This window comes from Megalobrama amblycephala, linkage group LG1, assembly GCF_018812025.1.
Source record: "Megalobrama amblycephala isolate DHTTF-2021 linkage group LG1, ASM1881202v1, whole genome shotgun sequence".
Lineage (NCBI taxonomy): Eukaryota > Metazoa > Chordata > Actinopteri > Cypriniformes > Xenocyprididae > Megalobrama > Megalobrama amblycephala.
In genome coordinates this window covers 31,244,706-31,268,643 of record NC_063044.1, presented here as the reverse complement: position 1 = coordinate 31,268,643, position 23,938 = coordinate 31,244,706, and the positions used below count along the sequence as shown (strand labels likewise).

Genomic DNA, 23,938 nt, shown 5'->3' with positions numbered 1-23,938 from the left:
CAAAATCTAAAGAATTAGAGGTCCAATTTCAAAATGATTTTTACAAGAAGAATTTTGAGTATTTATGTTTTCAAACGATACCTAATTTATGATGATTACTAAAATTATGTTTTATTAACGTAGTTCGGGAGGAACAAGTCAAATAAGCTACACAATCATTACGTCATCTCAACCAGCTGTCAACAATCTGTAATTAACATATCTACCTAATCAGCATGAGTTCAGGCCTATATATAATAACAGTCAAACTCACTTAAGGGTCCTCGACAGTTTCCAGAATCCCTCCACCATCCCATCTCCTCACAATCTCTGGGTTACTTCATATAACCTGAAAGGGGGTATTCTGCGTTCGGGCTGATTACCGAGCTCGGAGCCCTCTCCCCCGGACAGCACTCCAAATAAGTTTACCAAATAATTTATCTGACTTATTTGTAAGTGTGAACTCGTTACATATGTGATAGGGACTAAATGGCTATAACATATTCAGTCAAGCAAGATTTGAACTCATGACCAATGGGTTGTAAACTTATCAGAAAATTTCAAAGACATGACAAATGACACAGGATAAAAGGCAGTAATGGAGCAAAATCTAAAGAATTAGAGTTTAGAACTCTGGGGACTGGGGATAAATGTATGTGTAACCAGGTCCTAATTGCCCGCTCTGCATGGGCCTCGAACCTGGGTCTGCGGCGTGGGAGTCGGACACTCTAACAAGGAGGCTAAAGGCTGCAACCTCTAACATCAGTCGCACTTGAGATCAGAGAAGTGAGGTTTACTTGCACAACAACTACTAGCTGGCCTCTGTTGCACTCGTTCCGCTACACCTCGCTCCCATCCGGGTCACGGCACCAATGTAACCCCTCACCCAGGTCCTACTCGCCACGCTCTGCGCAGGCCTCGAACCTGGGTCTCTGGTGTGGGAGTTGGACACTCTAACAAGGAGGCTAAAGGCTGCAACCTCTAGCGTCAGTCGCTCTTGAGATCAGAGGAGTGAGGTTTACTTGCACAGCAACTACTAGCTGGCCTCCGTTGCATATGGATGCAGAAAGGAGGGACATGGGGAAGTGGCAGCAATTGAGAAGAAAAAGAGAGAGGAAGAGCAAAATCTAAACTATAAAACATTGATTTCCAGCTCTAAATTCTGATTGTATGAGCTGTGCTTTGGGCAAGGGTGAAGGACTGGCTGTTTAGCATTGTTAGATTGGGACGTTATCCAATTCCATTCAGTTTCAGACAAAAACCCTCTTTCTGCAATGATGCCATTAAAATGTAGCAGTGTATTCAGACTAAATGCATTTGTTTTTAAGAAAGTGTCCATGAGTAAAGATGGCAGCATCCAGGTAGGGCAGTTTGGGGGGGGGTTTCCCATTGAGATGAATGGGAATGAAAAATTTACCTGTGGTGACATTTCTGCAAAATTATATAACATTGCGTTTTGAACATTTCGAGAGTGTTTCAAAGTGGAATGTCCATTGAGTCCCACTAAAAGTGTGTTCAGTTTTATCCAAAAACAGATGAGCATGAATCCGGCAGTTTTTTATTACATTGGTTGTTGTACGTATCGCAACAGTTCTGAATTGAAACGTCCAGGAAGTGGTGGAAATAAAAAGGTTAATCCATTTGAAAATACCATACCACCTACACTAAACCCTAAACATACCCAATAGTGTTAACAAGCAAATGTGACATGAAAACAGAATTGCTGAAGCAAACATGCCATTTTAGCTTGTTTCTACAAGTTTTTGAGCTCTTTTATAATGACTCATGTTTCATGGGACCCGTACCCATTCGCTCCACATCACTAGTGCAATGCTGTACCGGGTGAGCTACGGAGCAAGTTTACTACATCAGGAAAGCCACACATAAATGGAACTGGTGATCTGAGGTCAAAATATAGCACTGTGCAAAAATAAGTCTTTATTATCAATAATCTGCACCTGTAATCATAATTTTGCATGAATAGGACTAAAATTGCTTGCTGTTTTACGGCCTCTACTGTTCATTTCAGCTGGAATCTGCAGCAAATGTATGTATTGGTATGGTTTTTGCATTATGCAAAAATGTAGGTAGAGGCAATTCCATCCATCCATCATCCAAACCGCTTTATCCTTATTAGGATCATGGTGGGGCTGGAGCCTATCCCAGCATTTTGGGCCACAGGCAGGGAAACACCCTGATTGGATGTCCATTTCACACCTACGGACAATTTAGAGTCTCCAATTCACCTATGCTGCATGAGTTTGGATTGTGGGGGAAACCGGAGCACTTGGAGGAAACCCACGCAGACACAGTGGAGAATATGCAAACTCCACACGGAAAGGCCTCCTGGCTAAGCCGAGACTCAGACCAGGGACCTTCTTACTGCGAGGCAACAGTGCTACTCGCTGAGCCAACGTCCCACCGTGTAGAATCAGAGAGTTAGTTTGAAGACTAGGGCAAGTGTTGGCCAGTTCCCTTACACAAAGTGAGCTGACAGAAGTGAGCTGACTCATTATGGGATGCTAATGAGAATCAAAGAGGCGATGTGAGAAAGAGCCCTGGAGGACTGTGAAAATGTGTGTTGCTTTGCACTTGGTAGCTTAATTTAACATTTTCCCTTTCCACTAAAAACAAACACGAAAGGGAATAAAACTTTTATGAGGATATCATGTTTGCTGTGATTTGTCAAAGATTTGCTGAAAATGCTTCCAGACTAAAGCACCGGCTCTAGTACCATCTGCAAAGCTCAGACTGCAAGACAGAAGCAGGAAAACAAAGCAACAGCTATGGTGTACATTTTGTTCCCATGATAAGTGGTGGGTAAAGAGAGAATTTATCAAACTCCCACCTTATCACCATCCCTCCTCGTTCACACCTCAGAGCCAAACACGGTCTAGCGAGACGATACCACAAAAATCACAACCTTGTGGTGCTTTTTTGGACATCAAGAGAGGTGACTCAGTGGTTGTTCTTGCACAAGGAGGATTTATATGGATATGAATAGGAGATCGTGTAGACTGTCAACCATCTAGCAGTGGGAGGTAGTAAAATACAGCTTGGTACAGGCAGTCAGAACAGAAAGAACAGCTTGATCTATATTCGTTCGATTGGATTTTTAATGCTTTAAGCTCAAAACGGAAATCGGAACGCAATCCCAACGTCAGCCTCGTTTAAAGCTTACAAATGCTGAAGTCCAATGCAGTTTGCTGGTGGCAAGAGCTATTCATCAGACAGTGATGTATTTGTGTGCAGTAGCATATGGGTTTTAAAGTGATTCACACAAAACACATGGTGAAACATGCTGATTGGTGTGATCATCTGAGCTCAACCCAAAAACCCTTTCCTACACATTTTGGATCATCATCAGTACTATTATTATAAAATTAGTACAAACAAAAATAGAAAGAATATCATAGCGATTTGGGAGTTTGCTCTTTTGACCAGAAAACCCTATTTAACTGTACAACAACATGCTAACAACCACACCTATTCCTAACAAAGATCTCATCGCTTTTGATATCTTGTTCTAGCTAATCAAAAGAGTTTTTCATAATTGTTATTTGCTAAGCTATGCTGTTAGCTTGCTAACTTAAGACTTATTGACAACAAAACTAAAGGGAAATGTTTCAGTTGACTCTTTTCAGCTTCTGTAATATGTGACATGTAATATTTAAAATGCAGTAAGTGGCATATTTAGAATAAATTAAGAATTTTTATTTTTTTGATATTTCTAATCAGGCACATTCACTCCACTCAGAGAAAATCAGAATCTAGTTTTTGTTTCTCGTTTCCTTGGAAACACTAAAATACCTTCCCTTGTGAAAAAGAAGTGCACTAAACTGTACTGAATGTGCACTTCAAATCTTAAAAGTATGTTTTAAACTGTACTTGCAGATAATATTAATGAAATAAAAAGGCACATAAAGATAGTACACTTACAAGACTGTTTCTTAACACACTTAAAGGATTAGTTCACTTTAAAATGAAAATTACTCCATGACTTACTCACCCTCAAGCCATCCTATGTGTATATGACTTTATTCTTTCAGACGAACACAATCTGAGTTATATTAATAATCACCCTGATGCTACTAAGCTTTATAAATGGCAGTGAACGGAAACCACCTGTTTGAAACTCAAGAATATGCATCCATTCATCATAAACGTACTCCACATGGCTTTGGGGGGATAATAAAGGCCTTCTGCGCCTTCCCTATTCAACTTACGGAAAAAGTGTAAAACTCTCGCAGTTCTAAACACTTACGCTACATCCTATGCCTTCCCTATTCAACTTACCGAAAAAACGCATCAGTTACACTTTCTTCCTAAGTTGAATACAGAAGGCGGTCTGGCGGAAGCTAGATATTTTACTTCATAACTTGTTAAATATGGATATTTTTCTTACACAAATGCATCAATTTACTTCAGAAGGCCTTTATTAACACCCTGGAGCCATGTGGTGTACGTTTATGGAGGCACTTTCTTCACCTTCAAACATGTTGATCCTGCTCACTGCCATTATAAAGCTTGGATGCATCAGGATATTTATTAAAATATGTAAGATTATGTTAATCAGAAAGATGAAAGTCATATAAACACCTAGGATGTCTTGAGTGTGAGTTAAACTTGGGGAAATTTTCATTTTCAAGTGAACTAATCCTTTAAGTTTCTTTTAAAGTACATTATTTCTGTAATAAGTACTTGTTTAAAAGTATGCTAAGTCTACATCTTTTTCCACATGGGTTACCTCATGACAAGATGAAGATAATACAGAGGTATATTTCAGGAGAAACTAATTGCTAGACTGTTTTCTCATATACATCACTAATTGATGATTTTGGGAAAATATCCTTAGCCACTATGAGAGAGTGAGATGCAAAATGTGGTTGATCCGGAAAACCTTTGGGCAGTGCTGCAGATTACGATAAAGAAAAAAAAAAAAAATTATACTGTTGGATTTCTGGGTGCTGAGATAATGTTAAAGCCCAGAGCGAACGGAAGCAGAGAGAGAAAGAGAGAAAGAGAGAGTCAGCCATTAGCTGCAGGCATCAGCCATAAAGCAACTTTATGCAGGCGTGACAGATCCTGCATCTCATCTCTCTCTCTCTCTCATCTTCTCGCAGTTAATCTTTGAGATAAGCAGGACAGATTAGTCAACATGCTGGCAGATAGTACCAATGCTGTGCTTGAAAAGTAAGGCCATCATAACCTTTCTATTCTATTATTAACCTGACATTTCAAGAGTTAAGAAATGACTGTTACTGATGTTGGATGCTTTTTGAGTCATTCACCTACTTGTGAATGCCTGGCAATGAAGAAAGATGCTTTTGCCATAAAACTTTATGGCACAACAGGGGCTGACTGACCATGCTAGCAGAAAGATTGTAATCTTTTGAAATGTACTATGGTAGTCATCCAAAACCTGCCATCAACTGACTTCAAGCTTACTGAACTTGTATTACTTTTTGTATTACTATTTCATTACATTAACTGTTAACTATTTTATGTTTTATTACTGAAATATTTACATTTGACACTATTTTAAATGTAAAATTCTCAACTTTTTCACTCTGTACATGCTACCCTTGGGAGATATCATTAGGAAGCATGGCGTTAGTTTTCACTGTTACACTGATGAAACTCAGCTCTATATTTCTTCTATATTTCAAAATTAACAGAATGCATAGCTGATATAAAAAATTGGATGACTAGTAATTTCCTACTACTAAATTCAGAAAAAAACAGAGATTCTAATTATTGGACCAGTCAGTCAGTTAGGAACCTGGGTGTGCTCTTTGATACCAATCCTTCATTTGAAGGCCATGTTACTAGCATCTGTAAAACCACATTCTTCCATCTTAAAAATATATCTAAACTATGACAAATGCGAAACAGTTAGTTCATGTGTTCATGACCTCAAGGCTAGATTACTGTAACTGTAATGAGGCGGGACTCAAGGTAAGATCCATCTGCAGGCTTTTATTAAAACAGAGTTCGTAGAAAGACAGGCAATGGTCAAACAGTGGCAAACAGGTATGGGAGAGAGCAGGCAGAATCGTAGTCGAGGAACAGGCAATGAATCAGGGCAGGCAGATATCATTCATAAAACCAGGAAACAATAAACAGTCCAAAAGGTCCAAAGGGCAGGCGGCAGAGATTCGTACACGGGGAACAGACAGGATCAGAAACAGGCAGACAGACAAGGTAAATAATGCTCAGAATTGTACACATGGTGAAACAAGACCTTGCAAAGTGTGTGTGTGAGTGAGAGTCCTTTATAGTCCAGATAATGAACTTCAGCTGTATGTGGCAATTGGTGATTGGTGGAGTGAAAGCAGGTGATAGGCAAGGAGGATGCTGGGAAGTGTAGTCCGGAACTGACTGGATTCATGACAGTAATGCTCTACTGGGTAGTTGCCCTGCATGCTTAATAAACAAATTACAGCTGGTCCAAAACATATCAGCTAGAGTTCTTACTAGAACCAGGAAGTATGACCATATTAGCCCAGATCTGACAACACTGCATTGGCTCCCTATTAAACACTGTATACATTTTAAAATCTTACTAATTACTTACAAAACATTAAATGGTTTAGCTCCCCAGTACCTGAGCGAGCTCTTAAAGCATTATAGTCCTTCACATCTATTGCAATCTCAGAATTCAGGCCAGTTGACAATACCTAGAATATCAAAATCAACTGTAGGTGGTAGTTCCTTTTCCTATTTGGCACCTAAACCCTGGAACAATCTTCTAAGCATTGTTCGGGAAGCAGACACACTGTCAGTTTAAACCTAGACTAAAAACACATTTCTTTAACCTTGCATACACATAAACCATTATCTACTTCTATAATTCAAATCATGTAAATTGTTAGGCTGCATAGATAAGGTCAGCCAGAACCGGGAACACTTCCCATAACAGTGTGTGTACACAACCACCCTATTGTGGAAAAATCCATCCAATTCATTTGTTATAATCCACATAAATCTGAAACAGTGTCTCAAAATGAGCCATTCAGGAATGTACTACAGTGTGACGTCACATTGAAACTGACGGCGCCCACGACTGGTAACGAAATCTGGTTTGTTAGCTTAACTCCACTCCTGAGTGAGCTGTACACAGTCCGCCATGTTTATCTCAACGCCAGAGCATTTAACAGCAGCATTCAAGTAAGAAATGTATTCTTATTAAAGCTATTAAAGTTATTCAGTAAAGAGCAGTGAGTGATTTTCTGTTTTTCTTTTGTTCTTTGATTCATATTAACAGCATATACAGCAGTAGGTACTGTATATTATGCTGCTGTCATAAGCTGTACAGGCTCCACCCTCTTCTGAATAGGGGACGGGGAGCAGCAGCTCATTTGCATTTAAAGACACATGCACGAAAACAGCTTGTTTTTGCTTCCACTCAAAAATAAGCATTTACAACATGGTATAATAATCTGTGGGGTATTTGAGCTGAAACTTCACAGTCACATTCTGGGGACACCTAAGACTCATATTACATCTTGTAAAAACGGGCATAATATGTCCCCTTTAAAGGAGCACTCCACTTTTTTTTGAAAATATGCTCATTTTCCAACTCCCCTAGAGTTAAACAGTTGAGTTTTACCGTTTTCGAATCCATTCAGCTGATCTCCAGGTCTGGCGGTACCACTTTTAGCATAGCTTAGCATAGATAATTTAATCTGATTAGACCGTTAGCATCTCGCTCAAAAAACAAAACAAAACAAAACAAAGAGTTTCGATATTTTTCCTATTTAAAACTTGACTCTTCTGTAGTTACATCGTGTACTAAGACCAACAGAAAATGAAAAGTTGCAATTTTCTAGGCTGATGTGGCTAGGAACTATACTCTCATTCTGGCGTAAATGTAGCAGACCCGGAGATCGGCTGAATGGATTCGAAAACGGTAAAACTCAACTGTTTAACTCTAGGGGATTTGGAAAATGAGCCTATTTTCAAAAAAGTGGAGTGTTCCTTTAAGCTTCCACAATGTTTTGACAGAAACAGGACTGTCCACATTCACTCGTCTTCGACACCTATACTGTGTTCAAATTCTTGGCCTGTTCAGTCATGGTGAGGTACTGAGGAAGTAGAATAGTACAAAATAGCATGTTGATTCAGTTAATTCATAGACAATCACAGAACAAACTTCATTTGCAGGAGCCTGATAAAGTCTTACAAAAGCAGCAAGAGGTGCAGGCAGGTAGAGGCAGAGGTCTGAGCAACATCAGCACTGTTATTGGATCAGTGCTTTCACACTGCTAAGAGACCAGCACACTATTTCCACCACAAACAAAGCGGATGTCAGCAGGGACCTTGGCAGCCCAGCAGAGCTAGTGATCTGATTGGGTAATGAGGGGGATGAGTCATAAGATTTGACTAGAGGGAAAATAAGGACAGATCAGGGAGTATTCAGACTGTGAATCACTCACAAGCACTGAACTGTGTTTAACATGACTGTCATTATTTGAATCTGAGAAATTATCAAGGCAAGCAATATAATTACTATATGTTATTCCTAAGGTTTAAGGATTTTAACAAATGTTGAACCCTATTAAAGTGTACCTTGTCCACCATCATTTGTGCTACTGACATAATACAGGGTAGATGTATTTTTGACAGGGATGAAAACACGGCTGTGAGGGTTAGCCTTTATAGTCTTTACAATGGCATAAAGATGCTACTGTAGATCACATGTAATTTTCAAAACACATTTAAAAGTTTTTGTCTACTGAAAGTCTTTTGTAAAGCTGAACAATAGGTTTGTTAGACAACAGTTCAGGCACTATACCCTGACTACGGTATGTCACTTTTTAATTAGGCCAAATTCACTGTCAGTTTGGGACTGTCAACCATATTTACTTAAAGGTGTGAGTCTGGAACAAGCTGTGCTGGGAAAAGAGAAAAGTGAAGCCTAAGCATTTTGATCGCCCCCTGGTGGCTGTCTGCTGAATAGGTCACAAAACCCAGCCTAATTGAATGAGACAAAAAAAATCCTGTTACACTTCAAATTTTTTTTTCAAAGAAGATTTCTGTCATTTTACATAGTTCTTATCATGCTGACAGGTTGTAATGTCATGATTGACAACTGTGCTTGCAATTGTCTGTGGGAGCGAAAGTATGGCTGTATGAAATCACATACTATACAGTAGGCGAAAAACAGTATGTGGCAAAAGTAGTATGTCCGAATTCACATTACTCATAAAAGAGTAGGCAAAAAGGACTCAGATGACCTACTACTTCTTGCGAGATGCTGAAGTGTACATACGATGGACACTTTACTATCCCATAAGGCCATGGGAGAGGATTTGTGAATGGCAGTGACCCTGTGCCAAATGGCACACTTCTATGCACTTTCAGTCTTGTGGACCTGTCCATGAGAGGGTGTCCCATTTGTCAATTTTAGGCTTCAGAAGAGTGCTCGTGAGCACCCCCTTTGCGGCCGATATGTGCCATCGGTGCACACTTTTGCTGAGCCCGCACTGGTGCGAGCTCTGTGGCAGATATCTTCCCGACAGTCAAAGTGACATTACGCCACAAAAGTGTGGACTCATAGGAAGACCGTGAGTGTTTAGGGTGCCATTTGGGACAGGGCCAGTGAAGCGACTTAAAGGTGCCCTAGAACCCTTTTTCACAAGATGTAATATAAGTCTAAGGTGTCCCCTGAATGTGTCTGTGAAGTTTCAGCTCAAAATAGATTTTTTATTACTCAATTTTTTAACTGCCTATTATGGGGCACAATTAAAAATGTGCAGATTTAACGCGCGTCCCCTTTAAATGCTTGCACTCCCCGCCCCCAAGCTCGCAACTCTATAATACGTTGCATAAACAAAGTTCACACAGCTAATATAACACTCAAAATGGATCTTTACAAAGTGTTCGTCATGCAGCATATCAGATCATGTAAGTATAGTATTTATTTGAATGTTTATTTGATTCTGAATGAGTTTGATAGTATGCTGTGGCTAACGGGGCTAAAGTTTACACACTGTTGGAGAGATTTATAAAGAATGAAGTTGTGTTTATGAATTATACTGACTGCAAGTGTTTAAAAATGAAAAATAACAACATGGCTCTGATCTCTGTGAATACAGTAAGAAACAATGGTAACTTTAACCACATTTAACAGTACATTAGCACCATGCTAACGAAACATTTAGAAAGACAATTTACAAATATCACTAAAAATATCATGATATCATGGATCATGTCAGTTATTATCGCTCCATCTGCCATTTTTCACTATTGTTCTTGCTTGCTTACCTGCATAAAGTCTGTTGATTCTGCTGTGCTGCTCCTGATGTTAATACTAGCTTGTCTAATGCCTTGAACATGGGCTGGCATATGCAAAAGTTGGGGGCGTACATATTAATGACCCCGACTGTTGCGTAACAGTCTGTGTTATGTTGAGATTCGCCTGTTCTTCAGAGATCTTTTGCACAAATCAAATTTACATAAGAAGGAGGAAGCAATGGTGTTTGAGACTCACTGTATGTCATTTCCATGTACAGAACTCTAATTATTTAACTATGCCGAGGTAAATTTAATTTTCAATTCTAGATCACTTTTAAGGTGGTAGGTCACGTGATGGAGGATGTAGTACGTCCGAATTTCATCCATACTTTATAGCATACTTTTAACAATCGTGAAGTAAATTCAAATTTAAATGTAGTACCTGCTCAGACAGTATGCGATTTCGGACTCAACATGTGTCTAGAGAGGTCCACATTGGACATTACAAAGCGATTGTTGCAAATCCATCTGGCCTTCGTATCAGAAGTAATGCAAGCATTTTACATTAAAAAAATAAAAAGGTTAGTTTACTGTCTGGGATTTGTCATGTTGCGCCACATCCAGTGTAGACAGCATCACTGGTTATAATGGGTTCTGTTTGCTTTTGTCATGTCACTTGTCTGGTGTAGACACGGCATAACAGTCTTCTATGGAAGAAAAGCCGATTAATAATGATTCAATGCTGTGTTCCGCCATCCTTTCTGTAGTTGCTGTTGCTTAGTGATTTTTGCGTTCTTTGGCTATGCCAGTAAACAGTTCTTCCGGCCACTGTTGCCATTCCACAACAGCTGCTAATGTGTGAATGCAATTGTAGGACAGACCACCGCATTCTGCTGCTGTCTGAACGGGGCCATTGTGACTTGGGCCGTAACACCTAGCAAAACCATGGTAACCACCCAGAACATCATAGCAACTGGAAAGCAATGGAGTAAAAACCTCTTTTTAACCATTTTATCAACTTCTCTATAAACCACATTGCAATCCACTCAGAAAAACCAACTGGCTATAGTGGCAACCACCCACACCCGCCCTTCCATCGTGCTGGAGAGTTTTGCAGAGGCAAGGACCACTAATGTCAAGAGTGGTTTAGTCTGCAGTCGCCATTGTTCAGTATAAGATTAATTTGCTATAACAGAGGCATGAAAGACAACCATTTTAAGAGTTTGTCTGCTTCTCACGGTTGTTTAGCACCACCATCTGGACAAATGTGCATCAACACACCAAGTCCATTTTAGACACATGAAGAACAGTCACACACAATCACATGTTAGGAATGTAGAACATAAAAACATTTATTGAAACAGAATTCGAGACATCACAAGGCATCAGGTGAAATGGAAAATCCTACAGATGCCGTGACCCCTTGATTCCCAGGCCACAAATTTCAAATTAAAACTCAAATCAGATTCATATTTAAAGCACCCTGTATCTGTTACCAACATCAAATTATAATGTTCCTTTACTGCATTTTTACAAGGTGCTAAAACACACTCTGTCTTTTTAAAGGAGGCTGTTCATTGGCAAATAAATATACACATATGCATTAAACATAAATAGAAATAAATATGTTCACATACTAGTGCATACGGTACCACTGGAGGAGACTAGTTCGTTCAGCATTTCAGTTTTATGTGATAAAGACACCACTGTTAAAGAATGGTCAGTTCGTGTTACATATTTAATGAACAATGAGATGCTGGAATTTGTATAAAAAAACTACAAAAAAAAGCACTTCCGCTCAGTGCACTTGTACTGCAACTTAAAATGAAACGGGGCTCTCATTATCAACTTGCCTTAACATTGCAAAGGGCTTTACAGGATTCAGTCTGAAGCAGAGGGAGATATTTGGCCTTGAGTAAACTTCAGTGAAATGAAGATGTCACTCATGTTGTAAAATCTGCAGAGGATGAATTTATCGAGCGTTTAGAAAGCAGAGGAATGCTATGAAAATCATCCAGCATTGTCCAGGGTACCATTCAACTCAAGCGACAGGCAAAAAGGCAGCGGCCATCTGCAAGTGCAGATACAGCACATCCAGTCCCGGACATTCAGCTGCCTGAGAGTACATGTAAACACTCAAACACGTGAAGTACAAAATCAAATGGAACAATCTGTAAACACTTCAGGAATCCACTTTGCAGCCAGATTACCGAATGTCTGTTGAAGTCTACCTGCGAAGGAAGATCAAAGAAAATCAAATGATCATTACACCATAAAACACAACTTTCGGGGGTGTTTACACAACACCGTTTTCAACTAAAAACAGAAAACCTTTTATGGATTTTGGCTGTTCATTTATACAACAGCAGCGTTTTGGGGGCCTGAAAATTAAAAGTTTTGAAAACAGGTTTTAAAGTGCAATTTTTTTTTAAACTATACAGTTATCTCTGTGTAAACTATATATAAAAAACAAAAAAGCAAATCTGTGAAAACAGTGACGTCATGCGCATGCGTATTATGCGTTTGGTCAACAGACAGACACGTAGTGTTTCTTTACAAAGTGACATCGCCAACTGCTGGCCTGGCATGAATAATACAGTGTTTTTAGTCTTTCCACGGATCTGGGTAGTTTTGACAACGATGTTGTCTGTATGCAAAAAACACAAAGGAAAAGTACATTGTTGTGTATAGCCTTAAATTAGTGATAACTCAAACAAGTTAATATTTCTTTAATGCAGAATAATGCAAATGTCACCAAAAGAAGAGTTTGTCATATGATGAGTGGCTCATATGCAATGTTGGGGAAAGATACTTTTAAAAGTAATGTGTTACAATATTGCGTTATTCCCTAAAAAGTAATTGTGTTACTTTTTATGGAAAGTAATATTACATCACTTTTACATTACTTTTTCTCACCTGAGCAGGGCTTTCTCGTTTGTTTTTTAAAAACAAAACAAAAAAACAAATCAAAGACCCTTTAAAACCAAAAGTGAAATGAATAAACCTCAGGCTGAAGATAACACAACTTCATGCTTGTAAAGTAGAGGGCGCAGCTCAAACAAACCTTTCAGTTGGGCTGCCATTCTAGACCACAGAAGAATAGGGTGCAAGAGAAAAAAGTTCAACACTCTTACATCAAAAATAAAAACAAACAATGAAACACAAATGTGATGTTTATCTAAAGTCAGTTTTGCTTAGTATGGACAAAGACTATAGACAAAGAAAGACAGTTCACTCCTATTAGTTATGAATGGGAGAAACTGCAACACGCAATAAAGTACTGAAGTAAAAAGAGCCAATCGCTGATTGATAAAGTCATTGCATCACTGCAGCTGCCGTTAGAAGCTCGAGTTCCCATAGAAACCTGAGACTCGCGCTTAGGACTGCACATGCGCATTGGCTTGTCTAGCCTTAAAAATAAGCTTTTTTTAATGCTATTTGAGCATAAGAAACAACATTTATAGGACATTTCATGTCAGATTCTCTTGCTGATTTGAAATGTTATTTAATTGTGAGTTCACCAAGCAGTTTATTAGATTTTAGGATTCCCCGATTGAGATAGCTAGGACTTGTATGCCCGAAATAGCTGCCTGGAGACGTTGCAAATATGGCCGCCGTGAGAACAGACTTTCCTTGAAAGGGACTTTGGTATGGATGAATTTGATCACTGAAGGTCAGCAGCAAAGACACTGGTTAATAAATGTATTTGTGTTAACATATTTAATTATTGCAAGTTTTCGTAATATTCTAAGTTTGCATTTCATAGTTTTTATTCATTTTGAGGAATACTGTGATGAGTAAATGCATGCTCACATTATTGTAGTCTAGAACTACAATAAGCATCATGTTCACACAACACCTCGGCACTTAATCCTGATTTCTCTCAACATAAGGACAGGAGATCTATCAGTCAATACACTGGAAAACAAAGTAACTCAGATATTTTGTTGTAATTTTACAAGTAATGTGGTTACTTTTGCTAGTTACTTAAAAAAAAAAAAAAAAAAAAAAAGTAATCTGATTACATAACTCGAGTTACTTGTAATGCATTACCAACACTGCTTATATGTATCCCAACCATGTTTCTGAAGGCACACCAAAACTATTTTTTTTTTTGTCCTAATTAAACACACCTGATTCACTCATAAGCTTATCAGCACATGCCTGGCAGCCTTTTTATTCATTTAATTGTTTGTTTGTATATTATTCTCATTGCCAATTCTCATTAAAATATAATTGCTGTATTACAGTAACTGTTTCAAAAAAACAAAAAAAAAACACTGTAAATTATATAATTAAACACTGTTAAAATTAATATATTACAGGTTGTACTAATAATTCTCCACAATCTATAAATACTTTCAAAAATACAGTAATGTTTTAGCATTACATTACATTATATATTGCATTACATTAATGAGAATTGGGGGAGAAAATGTGCTTGTCATGAAAATATCATAGAAGTTAGATGTTGTTACTTAAGCGTGAAGGAATATGATTACTGCTCTCGAAACTGATCAGAAAATCTTAATAATCCTAATAAGGCCTGCACAAAATTTTCTTTAAGCAAAATAACTTGCATTTTGAGTTGAAAATTGGCCTCTGGCAACATGATTAAAAAAACCAAAACAAAACAAAAAAAACACTAATGCCTGATGAAGGCATAAGTACTGAGAACAGTAAAATACCTTCCAAGACATTTCAACACCTCCCAAATGTCATCTGTTCTTCAGCCTGCTAACGCTCAATCTGGATGTTTTATTCTGAGAAGACAAAAACATGAGCGATTATTATTAGCACTGAAGATGATGCAAGAGGAAGACAATAAAGCTGAAAGATTCAATACTGCAGTCTATTATGCTGCAAACCCATGTCATATTCATAACTTAAACTCATCTAAAGCAATATCTGAGTCACCTTGTGCTTCGGGCATCTCATTGTGAAGTTCTCCTCATTGAGCGCACTGTCTGTGGAGACACAACAGCACAGATAAACACCTTGACACAAAACACAAGCATCAGGGCAACAAAACAGAGATGAGTGAGAAACTCAGAACAGCCGGAAAGGGGAAACAAACTGATACCTTACAAAGAAGCTGGCCAATACAGATAAAATCTCAATACTTTCATTACTTTGAAATTATATACAACAGTGGTTCCCAACCCTGTTTCTGCATGTCTCCTTAATCAAACACACCTGATTTAGCTAATTAGTAGATTCTGTCTTTGATATCCCACAATCCTGTAAAATTCATTCTATAAAAGTTGAGCTAACAAATAAAGATGGCAACTGAAAGTTGTGGTTTGTGGTCAGTTTGTGTGTAAATGTACATTTTTGACCAATGTTTTCCACTTCTGATGTCATTTCTAGTGAGAAATTAGTATTGTAGTAATTAAATATTTCTGATTTTTTTTTTTTACCAAAGCTCGTGCTATATTGTTGTAGATTATTAAACAGTTACACTGCCTCAAAAGTCTGTCTGAAATCAGTTTCATGGGGTAATTAGGGTCCACAGTCAGCATACGGAGGTAAGAAGGCAAAGAGGCACGTCCATATAAGAGACATTTAAATTATGCAGTTCTAGAACAGGGTGGAGAACCACTGCCTTAAAACAAAATTTTTTCACATTACTTGGTTTCAGTCTATGGTGTGACGAGACTGTGACAGTACAGGCAAACTCATGAGCATTACCTGACTGCAGGGCACAGGGGAAGTGGTACTTATTGGGGCAATCTTTGAAGAAACATCCCAAAGTGGCACCAATCATGTGACAGTGCGAACACACCTGTAACAAACAAACACAGCAGCACCTTACAGCTTCTGAAGAATCAGAGACAGCATCATTTAAATTACTAGTATTGGTATAGACTTTTAATGCCATGTCAGAATCTGACGCATCTTTATAACAAAAAATTGAGTAACAAAAATAAGAGTTGCAAGAAAAACAAGAGTTGCATAAATACAATAAAAATAAAAACCAAACAAACCAGCAGTTAATATTATACAAGATGTTTTACATCAACATGATAAAAATTCAAAATATCTCAATAAACTAGTCCTTAAGTGAGCTACATAAAAATGTTGTCTACTTGTTTTAAATGTGGAACAGTCCAATAAAATATGTTTAAAGGAAAGAGGGGTCTTGCAGGACATACATATAGTTGAGTGCTCACCTTTAAGCAAAAACGCACAAGTCAATCTTGTATGACCTATGCGGCCAGTGTTATTTTAAATAGCCAAAGTCAGACAGACAGATAGACAGATTATAGACAGACAAATAGATAGTATATAATAGGTCACTGTACTATAAGAATATCCTGCAAGTTTCAGAATTGAAAACTTCCTTTTTAGTCCAATAAAAGCTTTTATTGACACCACATCCTGAAGTGTGCCTATCTACAGTGCATCCGGAAAGTATTCGCAGCGCTTCACTTTTTCAACATTTGGTTATGTTACAGCCTTATTCCAAAATGGATTAATTATTTTCCTCAAAATTCTACAAACAACACCCTATAAATGACAACGTGAAAGAAGTTTGAAATCTTTGCAAAAAATAAAAAAAAAATTAAAAAAAAATCACATGTACAAAAGTATTCATAGCCTTTGCCATGACACTCAAAATTGAGCTCAGGTGCATCCTGTTTCCACTGATCATCCTTGAGATGTTTCTACAACTTGATTGGTGTGCACCTGCGGTAAATTTAGTTGAATGGACATGATTTGGAAAGGCACACACCTGTCTATATAAAGGTCATAAACCAAGCCATGAAAACCAAGAAATTGTCTGTAGACCTCAGAGACAGGACTGTATCGATGCACAGATCTGGGGAAGGGTACAGACTGAATACCAAGATTTTTGCAGCATTGAAGGTCGCAATGAGCAAAGTGGCCTCCATCGTCCATAAATGGAAGAAGTTTAGAACCACCAGGACTCTTCCTAGAGCGGGTCGACCAGCCAAACTGAGCAAACGGGGGAGAAGAGCCTTGTGCCTTGTCCAAATACCCACACTTGCTTTCTTGGCCACTTGAGAGCTCGTGCACGCAACAGGAAGTAAGTGCGCAAGACTGTCCCATGTCTTAAAAAAGCCCAAGTGCAGTGCCCTTAATGCACACTAAACCAACACTATCTTGAATACTGCTTCAGAGCGCCATTCGAGGAAAACATACGTCTGTAAGTTAAATTAATTACATATAATTTGGTAGTAAAATATAAAGTGTTGCGCATTTTATTGATGCAAAGATGAGTGGGCTACGTGTATTTTGTACAACATTTGCAACTGCTTTTTTCACTTAAAGAAGCACCACAGTTTTAAAATAGTGTCTTCTGTAAGTTACATTGCGAGCACTGAACAGACATTTAGAAGTGCATTTTAAAATGCAGAGTATTGAAAATAATAATAAAAAAATAAGCTGTAAACACTTGCATTTTTTGCAAAACTATAAGTGTGTCCCATCGGGCAATCAAAAGTTCTACACACACTTGCAGTCTTCACACCTACTTGAACACTTAGGCCAAATACAGGAAATACGTCATGTAAGTAGGTCGAGTGCAAAGACCGCAAGTGTGGGTATTTGGACAAGGCTTTAGTCAGGGAGGTGACCAAGAACAAGATGGTCACTCTGACAGAGCTCCAGCGTTTCTCTGTGGACAGAGGAGAACCTTCCAGAAGAACAACCATCTCTGCAACACTCCACCAATCAGGCCTGTATGGTAGAGTGGCCAGACGGAAGCCACTCCTCAGTAAAAGTGAGACTAGTCAGGATTGAGGCAAAGATGAATGCAGTAATGTACAGAGACATCCTTGATGAAAACCTGCTCCAGAGCGCTCTGGACCTCAGACTGGGGTGAAGGTTCATCTTCCAACAAGACAACGGCCCTAAGCACACAGCCAAGAAAACAAAGGAGTGGCTACGGGACAACTCTGTGAATGTCCTTGAGTGGCAAAGCCAGAGCCCAGACTTGAACCCGACTGAACATCTCTGGAGAGATCTGAAAATGGTTGTGCACCGACAGTCCCCAACAATCTGATGGAGCTTGAGAGGTCCTGTAAAGAAGAATGGGAGAAACTGCCCAAAAATAGGTGTGCCAAGCTTGTAGCATCATACAAGACTTGAGGCTGTAATTGGTGCCAAAGGTGCTTCAACAAAGTATTGAGCAAAGGCTGTGAATACTTTTATTTATTTATTTATTTTTTAAATACATTTTCAAAGATTTCAGACAAAGTTTCAACAATGTGAATGTCTCAGTTGAGCTTTATTTATATTTGTTATTTTAATGTGGGTTCTTTGGGAAATCAATCGGATTTCGGTGCTGGCTTTGTAAATAGACTTTTACGATATGGACTCGACAGTAACACAACATGTGTAAATTCTAATGCCTGATCAGATATTAATGATTCATGTACAGTCAGATGTTCTTTGTCTATGTGTCAGTAAATCAAACCAGTAACTAAACAGTCAACTTCACGTTGTTTCTCTTAGTAGGATGAAAATAACCTGTTATTTAAATAGTGATTAAATTATATATAGAAAGCGATCAAAGAATGCTCCCTTAACAATTGCTAGAGCTGTCAATCAAACAGAGCGAGTTTGTCAGTGATTGGGTTCTGGTCTGGACTCGTGCTAAAACCCCCGTTTTATCATTGAATCTGAAGTCTAACAGTAGACACACCCCTTGTGTTTAAATAAGGCTAAAATCATAAAATGTAATAAAAATGCCTTACTGTTCCATGTGCAAGCCGAATGGCTTCCTCCAATCCGTAAAGTTTCCCTTTAACCAAAAAGATGCCTGCGGTCCAAATGCTACAGTCCTCATGTATCCAGTGCTCACTACAGACACCAGACTCCTCCACGTTCTCCGAGCAGTTCTCCTTCCTTTGCCGTTTGATGGACTGGGACGCACCATCCTCTAAACTGTAGACAGAGTCCAAATCGCTGCAGTCGGGATCTTGCTTCTGTGCAGCAGGACTGCTGTCGACCTTACAGACGGGCTGAACTCCGTTGGAGTAGTACGGTCCATGCAAGTCCCCGAGGCCTTCAGTATTGCCAGCCCTCCCACACAGGCAGCAGAAATGCCTGACTTGAAACCTGGCATCGGAGCCAACACGGCCCAGTTGCAAACAGGAGGTTTTCGGGATGACACCCGAGACTGCCTGCTGTGACCCTTTCCTTGTCGAATAATCGTCCTCTTCCCTAAAATTGACGATTGTGCAAGATGAGAACTCCATGTGAATGTAGGGTGCGAAGCCGTCCAGCCTGGCATCTTTCTTCTCTTCTTTGTGGTTTGCATATTTGAGTTTGATCTCCGGCTCTTTAGGGGAAAACATGGATGAAGTTCCAGACGTCCGAGGTTTTCTGCGTCTTCTCTTAGCCATACTCGCTGCTGATTTGCCTCCTGGTGATGCCCTCACCTGCTTAGCTGGTTTCTTCGGTTTGGCTCTGGGTTTGGGTTTCGCTTTGGGCCTTGGTTTTGTTCGCTTCCTACTCTTTGAGGCCGGAGTCTTCCGCGAGCGGCTTGTCGTCGAAGATGACGCCCCAATCTCCGGAGACGTCAAGACGCTCATGTTTTCTGCATCTGAGGTAGATGGGCAATTTTGGGGAAAAGCAGCATCCATGTCTTGATCACTTTCCTGCGGGGATATGGGTATCAAGACCGATTCCATCCACGACAGCAGCGATTTGGATTCGGAGCCGGTCCTACCGTCACGGTCTTCAAAAATAGGTTTATCCATTGCGTAGACGTTCACATTTTTAGGAGAGCAGTCTATTTGATAATCACAGTCAACTTCTTGCTTTGCAGAGAAAGTTCTTCGTCTTCCATGGCTTGTGTCGTTAACAATAACACTTTCAGTTCGGGAGCGCCAGTTTGGAGGCGTCTTGCATCTGGAGTTGCTTACTGGTACCTCAATGATGTCACTGTCATCGTCACTGGAGATGTATTCAGCAGAGCATGGAGATGTTTTTTCAGCGCCGGTACATTCGGACGCGAGAGTTTCAATGGCAGTCTGCTCAACCGCTGAGCTGGTGGAACGTAGTGTGTATGCGGCAGCGTTGGCGTCCTGAGGTAAATATGATGAGCCCTTAATTTGTGACATGCCTGACAGTGTGTCACTCAAGTATGTTTCACCACAATTGGTCAAAATGTCTTGTGGATGTGTCTCTAATACACTGTGTGCTATCCTACCTCCTAATGTGCTGTTTTCTAACATGCAGTCGGCTTTCTTACGGCATCTCTTGGCTTGCGTCAATGCTTCGTCCATCTCCACATGGTAATCGGCGTCATCCACAAACACTTGGTCTGTTGGTGGGCACTGAGACAGTATCTGAGCCACGGACGGCAATCCATTGATCAGGGGTAAGGGCATAGAGTAGGAGCCATGGGATGATGTCCCGCAAACCCTTGACCCATGATGCTTTGATCCTGGTTCTGGGTGATCAGGTGGATTCTGTTTGCTAGGCCGAGTGATGTACCTACCGGACCGAGACTCGGACATATTAGCGCTCTTGCTCCCTGAGGTAATGCCACACCAGCTGGGCTTCTTCACCAAATCCAAAGCCTCCATGGAGTTTAATGGGCCCTGCCTACAACCCACAGACAGATCCAGAGCTGAGGAACGAGACTCCTGAAGGTGCATGACATCCACGTGGTTGAGAGGGTCCATAACTGAAAGAAACCAAATGCAGGAGTCAAAAACATGGCCAATGTGGACTCTGCTGGTGTATTAGAATATGTTAATGTAGAAAAAAAATAAAAAAATAAATCATAGTTAAATAGTAATAATATCAAATGTAGGAGTTAATAATCTGGCCATCATGGACTCTGATGAATTATTAGAATATTTTAATAAAGAAATAATAATAATTATTCAATAATCAAACTTGAGTGAATAATTTGGCCAACATGCACTCTATTGGCCTATTACAATATGTTAATAAATAACAAAATTATCATAGTGAAAATAATAAAAAAGACACTACAATATAATACTGCCATTGCACGACAAACATTAAGACATTTTATTTAAAAAGGATTTAATTAAGAATGTTATATCCACATTATTGTATAAAAATAAATACATTTAAGAAAAACTGTAAATTGATTATCCATCACAGAAATCACTGTGCCCAGAAGAGTAAATTCAAAATCAAATTTCTTATCAAACTGAAATAACAGACCACAAAGTAATATGAACCCTCTATGGGATTAATTATGAAATCACAGCAAATGACTATGTATATTTTACCCATATCTAAAATCATTTTCCAAACTTAGTTTTCTACATCTGACTTTTCACCTTTTTGGGGGGGGTGCCGTCATTTATAACTGACTTTGTCCTATTAAATTATTTTAAATTAAATTATTAAAATGTCTGATTTGTCTATCTGAAAAGTGAAAAGGTCTTAAGTGTTTCAAAAAACATTAAAAAGTTTTATTAAAAGGTGTAATATGTAGTTTTTTTGTCCACTAGAGGTCGCTGGAGGCCTATTCTAAACAAAGGCGTAGCTTGATGATGCCAAGTTTGAGCACAGAATCTTGGGACATGTGGTCTTCACCTCACAGCCAGTCCAAAAGAATCGAGATAGGACTCGGGCAGAAATCATGTTCATGGTTCCGATTATTAACGTTATTATAGTATGAAGCAGAACAGGGTGAGTGATGTTGGAGCTGAATGAGGCCGCTGGAGTGATTGCTAATGAGAGACGAACGCAACACGCCTCGAGAGCAGTGGAACTTTTATTATGTCACAGACGCCGGAACCGCTTCCACTATTCCAGTCAGAGGTAATGCAGCTCTGTTTATCATATTAGATACATTTGAGTGTTAAAAATTAGGTTCTACTGTGCGTGTGTGCGTTCGTTCGTTCGGTGGCTGCTGTTACACACTGCAGTAAGATAGATCGATTTTAGAATATCATATTAAACGCTTGATGGCTTGTGTTGATAAATGGCATGCAATTCATTTTAAAACATATTGTATGTATTATGTAGTAATACAGCATATTGTAATGCTGTATTACTGTTACTAAAAATAAAGCTGCACCTGATTATGCTATGTTAGCTATTTGACAAAATAGTGTTTTTCTCTGAGGCATGGTAAAGCATGGTACTCGCAAAAAATCAAGAAAATTAGATTTAAACAATAAGACTAAACGTGTTGAGCTATATAACAGTAATTCATTTTGTCTATAAATATATCAAAACAGTTCCCTTGTCTATTAAAAAAACATGTAAATATTAAAGTGTCTTTGGTGTTTCCATGGTTTTTACAAAATAAAACCGGAAACCGAGGGTAACACGGGTATGACGCAATTGACAGGCGACTCCTCACACGACCCGGAGCCTTGGTTAAAATTGCAATTTTCTCACACTTTATAAATAGTTGGAAACATTTGGGATATTGTAAGTACTCAAGTGAGCAAAATATATAACAATTCTTGCACTTTTAACATTCCATTTCATCTTGTGCCATTTAATTTGGAACTTGTACATGAAAATGTAAAAAAAAAAAAAAAAAAAGACAAATTTGAATTTAGAAAACAGTCATTTTTTGGACATCTGTTGTCAGTGTAGTGAGGCCAATAGGAAGTGGATTTATTTATGCATAATCTAAGGTCTGAGCTATTGATTTTACAAAATGTGCATTAAAATGACTATATGAGACTGCATTAAAAACGTGTGCAATGATTATTTTTTTAAATGGAATTTATATGCATTTTCTAGTGTAAAATGAACTTACAATGGAGAGTTGACAGCATGTGACCTTCACTTCCTTGTTGCCAAAAATGTCATGCACATGGCAAATATATTTTAAGATTGTCTGAAGGGGATGTCTTATGATTTTACGAAAAAAAAATGTATAGGCTATTTTATTATTTATTTAGTTGAACATTATTATTGTATTTTACATACAATTTTCTTAGCGTCATTTATAAACGACGATTCCACATAGAGGGTTAAAATAAAGTGCTCCTTAGCCAAAAACAAACATGTCAATCTTTTCTAATGATGCTCCCAAAGTTCACCTTAAATCAGGCATCATCATCATCATCATCACCATCATCCCAGAGACTGACACAGCAACATCAGGATGAATAATAACACACAAACCCTGAGCGGAGGAGCAGAGCAGTTCTACACGCACACAAACATCAATATGAGGCACGATAATGTTGTTTCTATTGATCTAAGGAGTTGCACTACGTCATGTTTTGATCGATCTATTGACTGATATTGATGAACTCAAGCAGGCTGACTCACTAACACTGAAGCTAACGCTAACCAGGTGTCAGAGCAACACTACCAGACACTTACCACAGAATGAAAGTGTTCCTTTACTACCCAGAGTTACTGAACATGTTATCAAAGGCACGGGGATTTTAAAAAATTAACTTGGTCTGAAAACACACATGGACTAATCATATAAAAGAGTAAAACTACTGACGAAAGCAGGACAAGGCAGTTCTTCTATTTAACTGAGTGAATCCGGCTAAACATGGCGACCGGAATACGAAACACAATAGAGCTGCTTTCAAAATAAAAGCGAAATGTTCAGTACAAAAGGCCAACTGATCATGTCTTGACAGAGCAGGCCAAATGAAACATGGCTAAGAAAATATAGATGGGAATAATATGTACACATTTAAAAGTTACAAATTTATATAACTAAAAGGAAAATTAGCCTAGGCTAGTCTTATTAGTTAAATAAAAATAATGTGATAAT

The 23,938-nt window shown here is 38.8% G+C and overlaps 1 protein-coding gene across 2 annotated transcripts; it reads right to left on the bottom strand.

Annotated features, from left to right (window-relative positions):
* Positions 1 to 11,545: 11,545 nt before the first annotated feature.
* On the bottom strand, positions 11,546 to 23,734 carry si:ch211-165g14.1. 2 transcript variants are annotated; one of them, XR_007184703.1, is made up of 7 exons: positions 23,530 to 23,734; positions 18,942 to 20,881; positions 15,910 to 16,003; positions 15,136 to 15,185; positions 14,907 to 14,981; positions 13,283 to 13,302; positions 11,546 to 12,449 (listed from the first exon to the last, which is right to left on the bottom strand). XR_007184703.1 is itself a non-coding variant. In XM_048189502.1 (6 exons), exons 2-5 carry the CDS (start codon positions 20,877 to 20,879, stop codon positions 14,937 to 14,939), a joined length of 2,127 nt encoding a protein of 708 aa, XP_048045459.1. In that variant the 5' UTR covers positions 20,880 to 20,881; positions 23,530 to 23,734; the 3' UTR covers positions 11,546 to 12,449; positions 14,907 to 14,936. The 2 variants fall into 2 exon arrangements, 1 of the variants encoding a protein (XP_048045459.1); XM_048189502.1 differs by lacking the exon at positions 13,283 to 13,302.
* Between the last annotated feature and the right edge of the window lie 204 nt (positions 23,735 to 23,938).